The sequence below is a fragment of the Anguilla rostrata genome, chromosome 6 (genome assembly GCF_018555375.3).
Source record: "Anguilla rostrata isolate EN2019 chromosome 6, ASM1855537v3, whole genome shotgun sequence".
Classification (NCBI taxonomy): domain Eukaryota; kingdom Metazoa; phylum Chordata; class Actinopteri; order Anguilliformes; family Anguillidae; genus Anguilla; species Anguilla rostrata.
In genome coordinates, this window is record NC_057938.1 from 55,055,723 (window position 1) to 55,070,708 (window position 14,986).

Consider the following 14,986-nt stretch of genomic DNA (forward strand, 5'->3'; position numbering starts at 1 on the left):
ACACATACACACACACACACACACACACACAAACAAATATAAATAAATACACACACACGCACACACACACACGCATACACACCTCTTCTACTCAGCAGAAACCCTTCCTCTCTGTCCCTCCCTCCCTCCCTCCCTCCCTCCTTCCCTCCCTCCCTCTCTCCCTCTCTCTGTCCATCTGTCTGTCTGTAGCGGCCGGCGGGCCCGGCGCTGGCTCAGCGTGCGCCACGGAAACAGCGTTCAGCGCGACCATAAACCGGTCGCTAAGGCGCCGGGGCTGGTTGCTAAGGTGGAAAAACTGCTTAGCAACAATCCCTCTCAGAGGAGAGCGGGATGCGGAGGCTGCTGACTAACAGCTCCGGAGCGGCGCTCCACGGAATCGCGGCGTTCCGGGGGAAACGCGACACCGCGCGGAATCTCGACACTTTATCAGAAATCACGACGCTACGCGGAAAGCGCGGCGCTCCGCGGGAAAGGGCGGCGTTCCGCGGAATCGGGAGGAGGCGAATCACGCAGCTGCTCCCGCGACTTTCCGCTCCGGCTGATCCGTCAGCTCTGGGAAGGGGGGGCGGGAGGGGGGGGGGGGTGAGCAGAAGTACATGTTCTTTTGTTCTGAATAATAGCAATGATGAAGGTAATGAGAATAATAACGGTGATAAAGAGTCTGTGCCCTATTACACTCGCGTTGTGGACACCGAAAACCAAAAAAAAAAAACCAAAAAAAAAAAAACGCTTTGTAGGTTTGAGGGTTAGTTTTTATTTTGCGTCACCGGTGACTGTTTCTGTGCTGCGGGAGAAGCTAGCGTCGGATTAGCAGAGACGAGCGTGTGCGCGGTCAGCCCCCCACCATGGCATCATCACAGTTATTATCCATCCATCCATCCATCCATCCATCCATACATCCATTATCTACACCCGCATATTCCTCATCAGGGTAGCAGCGGGGTGCTGGAGCATATCCCAGCATGCATTGGGCACACCCCCTGGACAGGTCACCAATCTATCTCGGGGACTATTATTATTATTATTATTATTATTATTACTATTATTATTTAAAGAGGCTTGCAGGTCAGACAGGGACTGGAGAGTTAAACGCAAACTACATGGGCAAAAAAGAAGGACAATAACCTCAAAATAAGTAGAAACCGGGCAGAATGCAGGCATCACACTGAAAAACGAGCTACTAAGAGAATATTAGAAAGTGGAATCGGGGGGAGGGGGGGCAGGTGAGTGTACACCTGTTGCTAGAGCAGAGCCCCTCACCTGTGGGAGCAGGTGTGTGCACGCCGAGCGTGTCAGGGGAAACGTGCGGTGAATATTCACAGAGTCCCTAAACTCAAAAACCCCTCCAGCGCGCGTGTTAGCGGGGACGGACAGGGGTAACCCAAGACCGAGGCTTTCCACACACAGGTGAACAGCGGAGCGACCTGGGCTCCCGCCACACGCCCATGCATGGCCTCAGGTGAAGCGCTCGCGCACCGAAGCTGGATTTTTACAAACAGAAGCAAAGAGAAAATGGCGTATAACCACATATGGTTTTTTTTTAAACCCCCGTTCCATTAGCATGTTTACTTTGGCTCAGCCTCCGTGCGTTTTCATCCACGGTTACACATTAGCTCAAAACAGAAAAGCCCCCCCCCCCCCCAACCCACCCCCCTCAAAAAGGGGATCGAAAAGCCAACAGACACGGCGGAGAGAGAGAGAGAGAGAGAGAGAGAGACGACCGTATACCTACCTTTGCTCTACAAACAAAACCCGCGACGCGATTACATCGATAAAGCACCACAATGAGGAGAGGGGAGGGGAGGAAATAAAAGAAAACTATTATTTAAAGGTTTTTTTTTTTTTTGGAAACGCGTTGAGCACACGGCGAGCAGAATTCTGCCCCCGATAAGGAGGAACAAAGGCTGCCGGGGCGGGGGGCCGGGCGGGAAGCGGGACGCGAGACGGCCCGTTTGTGGCCGCCCTCCATATCTCTGCTCTATTTCTGTCTGCGGCAGGTTATTTCAGGCAACTCCTGTTGCCTGGCAACCAGACTGCGATCGGCAGCGGAGGATGAGGAGGAGGAGGAGGAGGAGGAGGAGGAGATGGAGGAGGAAGTTCCCCGGTGATACAGACATGGTTCCGGCACCTTCTGCCTCTCCCTCCGTCTCTCTCCCTCCATCCCCCCCTCTCTTTCTCTCCCCCCTCTCTCTCAGTCTCTCTTCCTCCATCTCTCTCCCTCTCCATCTTTCTCATCTTTTTTCCTCTCTCTCTCTCCATAGAGTCCAGCCAGCGGATTTCAGTTTGACCATAGAGTCCAGCCAGCGGATTTCAGTTTAACCATAGAGTCCAGCCAGCGGATTTCAGTTTGACCATAGAGTCCAGCCAGCGGATTTCAGTTTGACCATAGAGTCCAGCCAGCGGATTTCAGTTTGACCATAGAGTCCAGCTAGCGGATTTCAGTTTGACCATAAAGTCCAGCCAGCGGATTTCAGTTTGACCATAGAGTCCAGCTAGCGGATTTCAGTTTGCCCGCAGACTAGCGCTGGTAATTTTAAGTCAGGAAGACGGACGACCCCTGTAGCCGTACAGAGTTAAGCTAGGCGTTAAGCACTGGGGTTCGTTCAGTCGCAGCGCGTAGCATTTAGTGGAGACGGGAATCAATCAAGAATAAGGTTACGTTAATTAACAAGCACAAATCATTAACTTCCGCCTTCGCAAATCATTAACGACAGAGAAACACAGACACAAACTAATCCATGCATCGATGGATTAGTTAACCTCTCAGTCCCGAAATGTCACAAAAGGTAGAGAACACACTCGTTAATGGCATGCCAAAACGCCCTAACGCCACAGTCATCTTCGCTGAAATTAGCATCCGCCTGTGAGCACGGACAACACCGTAAGCCACAGAAAAGGGCCAGGTGAGCAGTATAAATGTGTTTATAACACGGTTACTGCATTCGGCTGTCAAGCACTTTAAAGAGCACTGAGGACTCTGGGTTCAGCAGATGATGACTGGAGCTATTTTTGCAGCCAATAAGCGAAAATGAGTTCTTAAAATCGCCAGATAAACATTAAAAATGTCTGAAGAGCAGACAATTTCCATGTTTGTGTCACTCTGATGGAATCTTCAAACCTCAAAAGCCCGTAACGGTTGTTTTTATTAAATTAATGCCGTCCTGAATAATTTTTTTTCTTTTCAGCTGTCAATGACAGTATAGTGCCCTGAAATATTTGTTTACAACCGAGAGAGACTACTGACAATGATTAATGACATTAATATAGTCGCGGTGGCACCAAAGAATCACTTTGCAATACACGTTGTTATTTTAAAAAAGAACAAGTACCCAAACCTTTCATGAATAAAACCGTAAAACACACTAAGATATACTGCGGTCCTGACAGGTATATATCACAACAAATTCACTTCCTGGAAAACAAACGGCTTTGTGGGTGAATCCGAGATTTAAATTGGTGGTGGTGGTGGAGGGGCGGGGAGGGTGGGGGGTCATGAAAGTTGCAAATGGACCAATGGGGAACTCTCGTCAAGGCCTGGGGGGGGGGCAGACACAATTTGTCTGGTCAAATTTTTTTTTTGCATCCCTTAGTTTTTTAATTTGCCTGTGCAGAACTCATCTAATGCACTGCAAACCAAAACCCAGGACAAGTCTCTGGACTACTCAATCGATATGTTGGGCAGAGGTGGGGGGGGGGGGTGTATGGAGAACCCTCTGAACCTTCTGTGGATCTGCAGCTGGATCTATTTTCGGGACTCAGACATAATTATGACAATGACAAGTTTGTGCCAAAAGTAATGCGAAAGACTTAACTTTTCGCACAGAAATTCAAATGAGAGAGTTTATTTTACGTGTCTGTGCGCGCACTTTGAGCGTATGACTGCTTAACAGACACGAGGCCTCACTTTTTCTCACCTCTCCGCCCACGGCTCCGGGCGGCACCCGAGCGGCGGGCGGGCACGCGAGGGCGGGCGGGCTCCCGAGGCGGCGGGGCCACCGAGGGCGGGCGGGCACGCGGCGGCACCGAGGCGGGCGGGGCACCGAGGCGGTGGGCTACCGAGGGCGGGCGAGGCTCCCCGAGGGCGGGCGGGGCCACCCGAGGGCAGGTGAGGCTACGGGCGGGGGGTCCGAGGCAGGTGAGGCCACCGGGCAGGCGGCTACGTTCAGGGCGGGGTGCGCAGTGTGGCCATCGGCCGGCTAATTTTCACATCCTTTCTTTTCTTCAGAGGACTTTTCAGTTCGCTCCAGAGCGCTCGTCCTCTTTTACACCCCCCCCCCCCCCTAGAATCAGCTAATCCTGACATAGTGTGATGCAGCTCCTAACTGATTGTATGTCAGTGTGATGCAAGTTAACATTTCTCCTTAAAAAAACATTTAACGCAGGGGTCCCTATGAACATACTCAAAAGTGCAGAGAAGGGCAACTAGATTGGTTCCAGGTAAAAGTAATTAGAACAAAAAAAAACAGCAGACCCTGTGGCTCTCCAGGACCAGGGCTAAGGATCGCTTAGTTAATGTATCACTTTTCTTTAAATGAACAGCCAATTAAGACCTTCAAAAAAAACTCCAGTTTTAATGATTGGCTGGTGCTGAAACGCATGCAAAATACAGCACACTGCAGCCCTCCAGAGGTGGATTCTCACACCTGTGTGAAAGGTATCTGGACCAGGTGAGGCGCATAACGTCCCTTCACATATGCCAAAAAAGGGGGGGGCTAGGAACTTCTGCACTAATAATAATAACAATAATAATAATAATAATAATAATAATCGACAGCATGTATATTGTGCCTCATGTATATGATTATGATGACTATTACTGATGAATAATATGATGACTATGATGATGGATATTATTGGCTGTGATGCTCGGATGACTTGGCATCATCTCTCTTCCTTGCCCAAACATTCATATTTGCACTCATGCAAGTAGCTCTGGCTGCATCTTCCAAATGCTTAAGGTAAAATAATGCTTTAATATAAATTATGTTTGATCGTATGTTTCTATTTACCATGTACCATGTCCCCCATATTTCAAGTGTCCACATTTTCAGAATTTTTAAAAACTATTTTCTCATAATATTAAATCTGTGCAAAAAATGTGAACAGTGAAAAGTGGAAATAAGTAAAAGTACAAAGTTGAATGACAGAAAGAGGGAAATGCTGCCAAAAGAATTTCGCTGGTGGGGGCAGCAAGCCAAGCACATCCACCGACATCTAGTCTCTTTTTAATGCTTAATAAAACAGTTAAGTGCAGATCCTTTTATGAATTTGTTTCTTTTTTTTTTTAACAAAACTGCATCCTCAAACTTGTTCCCGCATTCTGTTTAGCAGTTTGCCACCGTTGCTGAATTACATCTCATTTCAACACCTGATACAGAACGAGCAAGACCTCCCTTCAGTCAGTCCTTCAGCCTTGTAAAGGCTGTCCACATTAATCAAAGCCAAAGAAAACACTTTTTGACAACGGCAATAAATATCGTCAAATAGCAAATGGCTTTTTAAATTCCCGCATAAACAGTAAAACAGAAAGGTAATGGGTAATTAATGAAATCCGCTGAGAAAATAAGGGATGAATCCTCACACACGTGCCGTTCTAGTTACGGCGAATAAACCATAAATGCGTTCCATTCCAACATTATCCCGCGTTTTAAGGACCACTTGTTGCCGGCCAAGGAATCAAATCTCACATTTTTTTCAAGCACCAGATGAATAAAAAATATTTTTTTTGTAATTCTCCTTTTGTAATGACTCTGGTTGGGCTGTTAAAATGTTCATGGTGCTTTTGAATTATCAAGGATAAAAGCCAGTGAATAGGGGAATACAGAGCAGGGCTACGGTCTTAAACGCACCTTCATGCAGCGAATAAGAACCGCAGATGTGAATATTGCACGATAAATCAATGTTATTACCGCTCCCATTTTATTTTCATTTATTTTATTTTGGAATGCCCTGTCACCAACTGCCAGCCCCGTCCCTGACCACCTTCGCACGCACACTAATAATTCAGTTTTAATGTGATTTAAGACAACACTGTGACCAAGGCGGAAGTCACATAAACACATTATTCCGATTAAGTTACTGCAGCTAAGCTCTTAACGGAAGCAACCGTGATTTCATACAAGATATGGAGTTGTGTAATTTTATACTTGTATTGTTGCATGACTTTGCAAACGCCGAAATCGAATTTCTTGGCGTGTTCAGTTAACGCACGTCCAATCGCGACTGTCACTGATGTCTATCAAACCTTTGGGCGACCGGATGGCGGTTGGGCTGCTCTGGGATGGCAACCGCCGGTTGGCTCAAAATGGCGGGATTTGGTACGCCGCTCGCTAACGCTGTCACTCTGCTGCAGCAAGCTGCACTGCTGCCTTCCGTTTTCAAAAAATACTCACCGATGTAACCGTATGAAAAGTGGCGGGAAAATGTAAGGAACCATGCAGGAAAGCCCCTTCTGCTCCTGTTACACGGTTTGATCGATTTTAACCGTGTAAATTTGCATGTTAAAGGGAGTACTGGGGACACGGTTTCGCAGATACGTGCGAATGGCTTAATTGCACTATTGTCTTAATCGACAAACTGGCGCTTCTTAACTGAACATTCTAACGGTGATGTCACGATCGCTTCCCGGGAGTTGAAAACGGTGGAGTTCTAGAACACCGACTTCACTGTCCCAGAGGTGGGCAAAGAGGGCCGCATCCGTTTCTGGTTTCCATGCCAACTTCTGACCTTGATTACTTAATTAGCCCGAACATTTACACACCACCTGACATTTTAGCCACATTTCTTGATGAGTGCAACAAATCACAGTCAAAGACTAGTTCTTGTGTCCTTATATGAACCGTTTTACTGTGATCCAATCTACCAGCGAACCGGGGTTGGCGTACGCAGCCAAGCTGGCTCATTTAGCCGGGGGTAATTGGTGGAAACAAAAACCTGAATATACACCCCGACCCTCCAGGACCGGATTTGCACCCCCCAGCCCCCCATGTCCTGACCAAGGCTATGGCTGATTTACACATCTCCCCACAGGGCTGCAAATCTCTGTCAGAGGAACCACAGGCTGGCTCTTGACCCGGTCCACAGCCTGCACCATTTCACTGAGAGCCTGTGTGCCTGTGGAGACCGTCACAGAAAATACACATTTTTACAGCAACAAAAAAAACCTCCTCTGGAAAAAGCACCTCAGCTCAACTTTCAGAAAGCTGCTACTCTGTTATCTCTTGTTTGGTCCCTGCTCCAATAATACTTTGGTTATTTGTTCTTTTTAAAGGTTTGTAATTTGCTTTTGTTTTTTTTTTTTAATGGTATGGCCTTTGTTCACAAGCACAGTTTGCAATGCATTATGGGATTGCTGGTCCCAAAGTGTACCTTTTCAAAGAGACACTCACTATGCTCATTATCCACAGATGTACCTTTAACTGTAGTTTTTTTAAACATTTATTCAAATATAATTTGGTCAATAAGGAGGATTTAATTGTGTGTTTTTGCGAGGATTAAGAAGCACATTTCGGGTCGAGTTTTGTCAGTCAGCAGGGGGCACATGGTGGAAATGAGCTGTTGGTAAATTCTGCACTGATGAGTTTGATGAGTTTTTTTTTTGTGTGTTTTTTTAACACAGAGGTGTCAGGTTGTGTAGTATCAGCAGAGAAAGCTCGCGGTGCGCCCTGTCCTGGCCTGACACCGCAGCGTGTGCGCTGAGCGCGCTCTCTCCAAACCGAGAGTAAGATCGCGAGTCCCGACAGGCAGAGAGGCCCGTTCCACTCAACGCATCGCCCCGACGAAAAAATTCAATAGGCCACAGGAACGCAGGAGGAACGCGCTGTTTAATTATTCAGCTGTATGTGAACGACTAATGCGTCCAGTGTGGGAGTGGGGGGGGGGCGGGTATGGAACGGAAATTGTTTCAAACTCGTCTCGTAAAGCAGGGTGCCCTCGGGGGGGCGTACGCGCGTACGCGGTCAACGGTAAATATTTCAGGTGTTCCCGCGGGCCTACGAGGCCGACGTGCAGCGTTTGAACTCTTCCCGCCGTTGCCCTGGGAGACGGAGGTGATGGCTTCAGGGCTGTTAGGCGGCAGTGTAGCACAGTGGGTAAGGAGCAGGGCTTGTAACCTAAAGCTTGCAGGTTCGATTCCCCCGGTGGGACACTGCCGCTGTACCCTTGAGCAAAGGTACTTAACCTGCATTGCTTCAGTATGTATCCAGCTGTATAAATGGATGCAAGGTAAATGCTGTGTAAAAAGTTGTGTAAGTCTCTCTGGATAAGAGCGTCTGTAATGTAATGTAAGTCAGGCTACAGCAGTAGGTTAAAAAATCATCAGAAATTCCACCCCCCCAACTCTCACAGATAATAATTTTATTAGAGAAAGGAAGACAGCAACCCTGTCAGCTGTCAAAGGCTGAGGGTGTTTCAGGTGTAAAGCCTCTTTCAGCTGTACCTGTATTGCTGAGGAGACCAGGTGGAAACACACTCCGCACGCAAAGGAATCATTCAAGTGGAAATGTCTTTGTGCGCATTTCGGGGGGGGGGGATACGTGGAGAAAAAAAAAATTCTACCCATCACACCACACTGATTTGCATTAATGTATTACCATTCAAATGGACCGCCTTCATTTTCAAGCAAAGTGTCAACCAGAAAAAAGTACACCTCTGGATACTAAGTGCAGCCAGAACTACTTAATAAAAGGAAGACGGGAATTAGAGAGACCAGCTACTCAAACGGTCAGAAGCAACTAAATGCCTTGACCCATTTGAGCAGGGCGGCTTATAATCTCTTCAAGTATTCACTGGTTTTTAACTTAGAAAGTTAAACTAATTTTTTAAAAACTCTTTTTAATTGAGTTATTCCATTTTACGCTACACCAGGTGTTGAGCCTACACCAATTTTTTTAGTATGACTGCACATTATTATGGTGCCAATCTGATACCAATCTGGCACATTCGTCTCCAGCGCACACAGGGGTGTATCTATTTTAACCTGAACGACTGCTTCGCATGTGGAAAGTGTTTACCTGCCCGGTCAGCATACGGGCTCTGACAGCTAAGGCTACACCCGAAACACGCCGGCATCTGATTCAGAAGATCGGATAAAAAAAACGAGCAGCTTAGTACTATACGCTGGAACGTGACAGATGTCCCTCACACACTGACCGAACGTGGAACGCTCGGTAGAAGCGTTTATTGTTTATTTATTTTGCTGGGCGCAATTTGACAGCCCTCAGACAGATTATATATATGGGACTGAACCGGTGCCCCCCCCCCCCCCCAGTTTGGCTATGGATGGTTTTTTTGTTTGCTTTTTTTTTTTTTTTAACCAGGGGGCCCTTCTAATGACTGTAGGGGGTATTTGAGGTCAGGGTAAACAATCACGAGGACTAATAAAATTGAAGGCACAGATGTCATAAAGAGAGGCAGCAGTTAAATATCTAAGCTAAAAAGGGTGCATTTTCAAAGTGACAGTTGAAAAAGAAAAGAAAAAAAAAGGTTACACCAACTGCAAGCCCAAATCTACCACTGAAATTAACACAAACCACCTGAGAAAGTGGCGGTTGGTTGTAATAACAGGTCTAAATATGATATGTAACACACCAATTATGCTTCAAAATGGATGCTAAGTACACTGGGATGATGTACAACTAATTATCTCTACTTTATGACTGATGCAGTTTAAGGGCTTTGGAATCAGAAGTAAAAAATAAAATAAAAAAGGCTACACAGCTCGCAAACTTACACAAAAGAGGGGGGGGGGAAGGCTTCCCAGAAATAGAGACGGTATAACTCAGATTATTCCAGAGTATGATCATACTGCGAATGTCAATAGCACTGTATACAGGCTACATATCGTTTAAAATATTTGCCGGATTAAAGCGCACTAGCGTTAGCCTATTGATCAAATTAAAATTTAGGCAATGTTAATCATACAAAAAATGCTCATCGTATAGGATATGGCCGCTGCTGGTGAACAAGGCGGTTATGAAATCATTTTCAGTCAAGTACTTAAGAAAGATGTGAATCTATGACAGCTCAAGGAACCCTTCTTTTCAATTCCGCACCTACTAATTGAGTGACGAAGATAACGTGCGGTGTCCTACGATACGAGATGGTAATGCCTGAAGAGGATTCTAGAAACTGCACATTAAAGTGATGATTAATAAACTATACTTGGTTTGACTACATTTAATTTCGTTCGGCGGAAATTAACCGATCTTTCCGCGAATTAAGGAAAATATTCTTTTTTTTTTTTTTTTTTGCAAGTCATACATTTAAAACCCGTTCACCATTTTGCCACGTTATACAGGGCCTATACGTGGGGATTTTCAGTTTTTGTTTACGCCCCGCCCTATTCATAAAATAAAAGACGAGGCTGACCATACTGTGCTGTCTACTGTATTCCTTCTACGAAACCAAAATGAACAACTAGGCGAAAACGGCTCGTGTCGTCGTTGCGTGTTCTTCTTCCTGCGCCAGCCTGCCTAGAGCGGTTCGTCGTCTGGCTGAATCCAGACAGCGTCCTCGCGGCGTCTCGCTGCACCAACGCACCAGTTACACAGGCAGATACAAATATAACACAACGTTGTACGTTTCTGATGATTACTGACTGCAACATACAGTCACATATAAAATGAACAGAACAAATTGCTGCGGACGTCGGGTTGTCGTTTTTCTTTTTTTTTTTTCTTTCTCCGCCGGCAGCGCAGTGTCTTACCATTTTGTTTGCCGCTGCGTCATACTCGAAGTCTGAAGTTTTGAATGTGGTGGTGGTGGCGGCGGCGTTGGACGGCATCACCGAAATAACGTCGTTTATTATTTATATATTTAAAAGCAAATTGAAATGAAATGAGGAAAAAAAATAAACAAATAAAAAAACTTAAAATGAATTGGATGTCGTCTTCTCTTTCAGTTCTTCCTTTTCCTGTAAAATAAAAAAACGGATTTGTAAGGTGTTGTTTGGGGTAAATATAAATAAATAATTAAAGATCATTTAGATTTTTGAAAATCAAATATTGAATGTTATTAAATTAATATAGCGTGGACAGTTGCAACGTTTCGGGTTGACAGTTTTGGGTAAGACAGACCAGGCGAAGGAGGGAAAGGGTTTATTGATAAGCAAACCTTAATTTGTTTAGGATGCCGTGGATTTAAATTGTGACAATCTGACCGACACAAATAAAAAAAATCCGAAAATGAATCCATAATTAAGATACATCATGAACATGCGGGGGGAAAGTAACATGACTGATAATGTGTCTGATCTCTGCGGCTGAATTTGTGACGGAAATGTGGCATCTCGTTAACGTCCTTGACTCCTACGGCTTCTGGCACCTCATTTAACGCATGAAACAGCCAGAAAATAGCCGTTTCTCTCCCAGTGTAGACCATCAGAGATATGTAGCTGTGCTACAGCTATTATAACCCCCCCTCTATTAAAGCGCGCGCTCTTCTTGTGTTCGGCTTTAACATGGCGGTTGTTGAATCGCTGCCAAATTCTATTTTTCCCAGTTATACACGGACCGGGATTGCGCAATTTGCGGTCCGATTCCAATAGCATTTTTCTCTGACATCTGCAAAAAATTAGGCTATTTCGTTGGCATTGATACAATAAAAGTTTTTTTCCCCTCCATGGCTCTCATTGAATCGATTTGTCCAGTTTCTTTCATTAAGTGACGACCTGACATTCACGCATTTTTGGCTCGCTGCAACGACGCAGGCCAGTCGAAATCTACATAGCCTACGTAAAAGATAGCATCTTACTGACACATTCTCAAGGTTACTGTCGTGGCGCAACAGATGATCTGTCATTGTTAGACTCTCCGTAAATAGATGTGGCTAGTCTACTTATTGAAGCTGTTAATTATTTAAGTTCCGTTTTGTTTAAATCTAAATTGGCTATCAACGGCCTATAATGTGATGCGAAGACTGCTCGCACGCGAAATGCTTACAGTGATTTACGCGGACCACTTAAAATCAGCACGCGCCATTATTTTCAGATGTAATGATTGGCATGTGTCTGTAACACCTCCTCTGAGGCCAGACTGCCCTGCAGTTAAACACTTGTGACCCCGCTTCATTACGAGCTGAAGAACAGTCCCGAGTGCAATCTTCGAGCAATTTCCCTAAATCAAAAGGTGTCAATTACACTAACGTAAAGTTGGCTTGTACAAAATAAGCCCTATTGAACCTTGAAATGACAGTTATGGCATTAAAAGGACTTAAGAGATGTTTTAAATGACACAGCTCACTGACAAAAACAACACAGGCTTACGTTAAATGTTTTCAGCCAAAATACAGTCGGTGTAATCTCTACAGGTAACTTCCGCCTTTCACCTTGTTACAATGTTACATGTCAGTGCCTGAGACGAACCACATTCCCAAACGGAAGAAAAGCTCTTTTGAATAAAGAACCGGTCTACCATCCCAGGATAAACTGCGATGTACAGCAGCCTATAATTTGATAAGGTAGCCTAGATATAAGACGCGAAGTAGACGTCACATAGGCTACATAGCCACATGGTAGGCTATGGTAAAAAAAAAAAATTCAGCTAAAAGCACCTTTTAAGCAGGCGAGACAGGGGCCTACTCTTGGGCAGCCGTACAAGGAGCGTGCAAAAGCATAACTTTAATCGCGAAGTCTCACAGAGAACGACACAAAAATAAACCAGAGTAAAGATCATCATAAACATTCTGATGGTACTGTTCATTTCTTTGCAATGGAAACTCGGGTAAACGTGTACTATATATATATATATATATATATATATATATATAGGCTATACTGTATATTTCAAAATATGGCGTTCTGCAGACAATTATTTAATGTGTGTGTTATGTTTGGTCAGCTGTACCCATTTTATTGAAGAAAGTCATTGGAAGTCAGCCAATAATTGAAAGTAGGCTAACTTGAGGATACACAAAAACGGTACGATCACGTTTCTTTTTTTTTTTCTTTCTTTCTTTTTTTAAAAATGCCACAACCATCAATAACATGACGTGCATATACTATGTACGGGTAAGATCACCCATGCCTCAGCGCAAGGGAGCACAAATTGCGTTCACAGAGAGATGCAAAGCAAGTGTTTTGATGCAGGTTAAAATATGCATACATTTAAATGCCTTTTTTGCGTGACACGAGAATCCCAAAATTATGTAATGGGAACAGATGCGTGTTAAATGCACCTATATGTCGTGACATTACCTCTCCAGCTATCCGTAAATGCTTGCATATTAAATGCAGCGTTCGTCATTGAGACACATATATAGGCTACGTATATTTCAAATAAACCTTAGGCATAGACATTGGAAAAGAGGTTGGCGGGGTGATAAAGATGGAACAGGCAGCGGTTTAAGCAAGAAATATTCACAAGAGGGTCAACTGCAATCGCTTGAAGACGAGACAAATCAAATTTAGCCCACTTCCCCGGGATTCGTTTAACCCTTCAGTTTCATTTTTTTCTTCTTTTTTTATGAGGTACCATTTTAAGATTTCTGAATAAAAATCAGCGCTGCAGACGCATGGTTTAAAACCAGTTCCCAGACAGCTCGGCAGCTAATTTGATAATTGCATCATTAGATTATGTCAGGTAGGCTAAATCAAACGCGCACACGGAGACCGGCATCAGAATCCGCGCTCGAAACCGTACGGAGACTAGTTGTACTGTTTGTCTTTTTTCGGACACCGCTGCAATTGAGGGGGAAAAAATGCGAACCCACTCGTTTTCCTTATCACTAGCTCAGAACAGCGGTACATTTCCACCCCTTTAGACGACTAGGACATACATCATTGCCAAAAATTATATTTATTAAGCTATACATACATATATATTTTTTAATAGGCAAAAGTCACCGCGTTAAGCATTCGCCAAAGTCCTGTTTCTGTCTCTCTGCCTACAGAAAAACTGTCCCCAAGTTCAAGTGCCGATCGCTATGTTTAAACCACACATCTGCAAAAGCGCACGAATGCTGCCAGTTTTTTTTCCACCATTAAACACGTCCGTATTTTGGGTTTTTAACTTTGGACCGTGAAAGGTTACCTCATCGGAAAGGGTTTATGCCACGGGTCGAGGTGTTTTAATTAGTGGATCACAGTGTTAATTACCCGTTTCGCCAGTCCCAGGCCCGACCCTTTTCGTTTTCGCTAGCTCCCGGATCTTCCTTCTGTTCCTTACCCTGGTCCGCCTCCTCCCCAGCCGGCAAGGCCTGCTCCAGTTGCTCCGCTCCCACCGCAGAGGCCGGCAGACCGGAAGAGCTTCCGCAGGGTCCTAAAAACCTAGCTGTTAATTGTCTGGGAATTATTGGAATTACATCAGCGCGTAGGGTTTTTTTTTTTTTTTTTACGAGCCTGCTACACGCAACCCGCTTCAGGTAGTTTAGTTTAGCTTGATTAGTGCGGTTAAGGTGAACACTATAAATAAACGAAGAAATGAACAAAGCCCAGCATTGCATATCACTTTACGACGTACAACAATCTCGTAATGACTTGGACGGTCTTCAAAGGTTAGTTTACAGCATCTGTGGTGTGACAACACTTTTATGTCTTTTCCCAAAAAAAAGTGTTTCGTCCGTATTTATTTATTTTGGGGTCGTTTCACACGGTTAGGGAGAACGCATTTAATGTTTTTAGTTCGTAGTCCACTGTGAGAGTCCATTAAATACGTCTGACGGTCGGGTCACCGAGTGTCCCAGCTCATTATTAACAGCACTGGGGGGTCAAAAACACACACCTCTCCAATTAAGGACCAGAAGTCCGTTATATATATTCAAGATGGCACGAGCATTTGTGTAGTTAATTGTGACATATGGCCTTTCGTAGGCTTGACTTTTTACTATGCCTTGCACGGCCAGCAAACATTATCTCCATTTTCTAAACCGTTATCACGGTTTGATGTCAGTCAAACTGGGAGATTAAGTACAGCCATGTTAGCGCATGCGTGACGCCGCGTGGGATAGTAAATTAGAACGCCGTATCTGAAGCTAATCAAGCGGTATAACC

The 14,986-nt window shown here is 44.9% G+C and overlaps 1 protein-coding gene across 10 annotated transcripts in view; it reads right to left on the minus strand.

The window, feature by feature from the left end:
- dnmt3ab (DNA (cytosine-5-)-methyltransferase 3 alpha b) overlaps positions 1–14,239 on the minus strand; it is a 147,807-nt gene extending 133,568 nt beyond the window's left edge. For 9 of the 10 annotated variants that reach the window (XM_064340696.1, XM_064340698.1, XM_064340694.1 and 6 more), the window contains exons 1-2: positions 14,093–14,239; positions 10,706–10,912 (exon numbers count right to left, since the gene is read on the minus strand). In XM_064340696.1, the coding sequence (XP_064196766.1) occupies positions 10,706–10,783 (78 nt within the window). In that variant the 5' untranslated portion in view covers positions 10,784–10,912; positions 14,093–14,239. The remainder of the gene's footprint in view (positions 1–10,705; positions 10,913–14,092) is intronic. The other variant, XM_064340699.1, reaches the window with a different exon arrangement.
- Between the last annotated feature and the right edge of the window lie 747 nt (positions 14,240–14,986).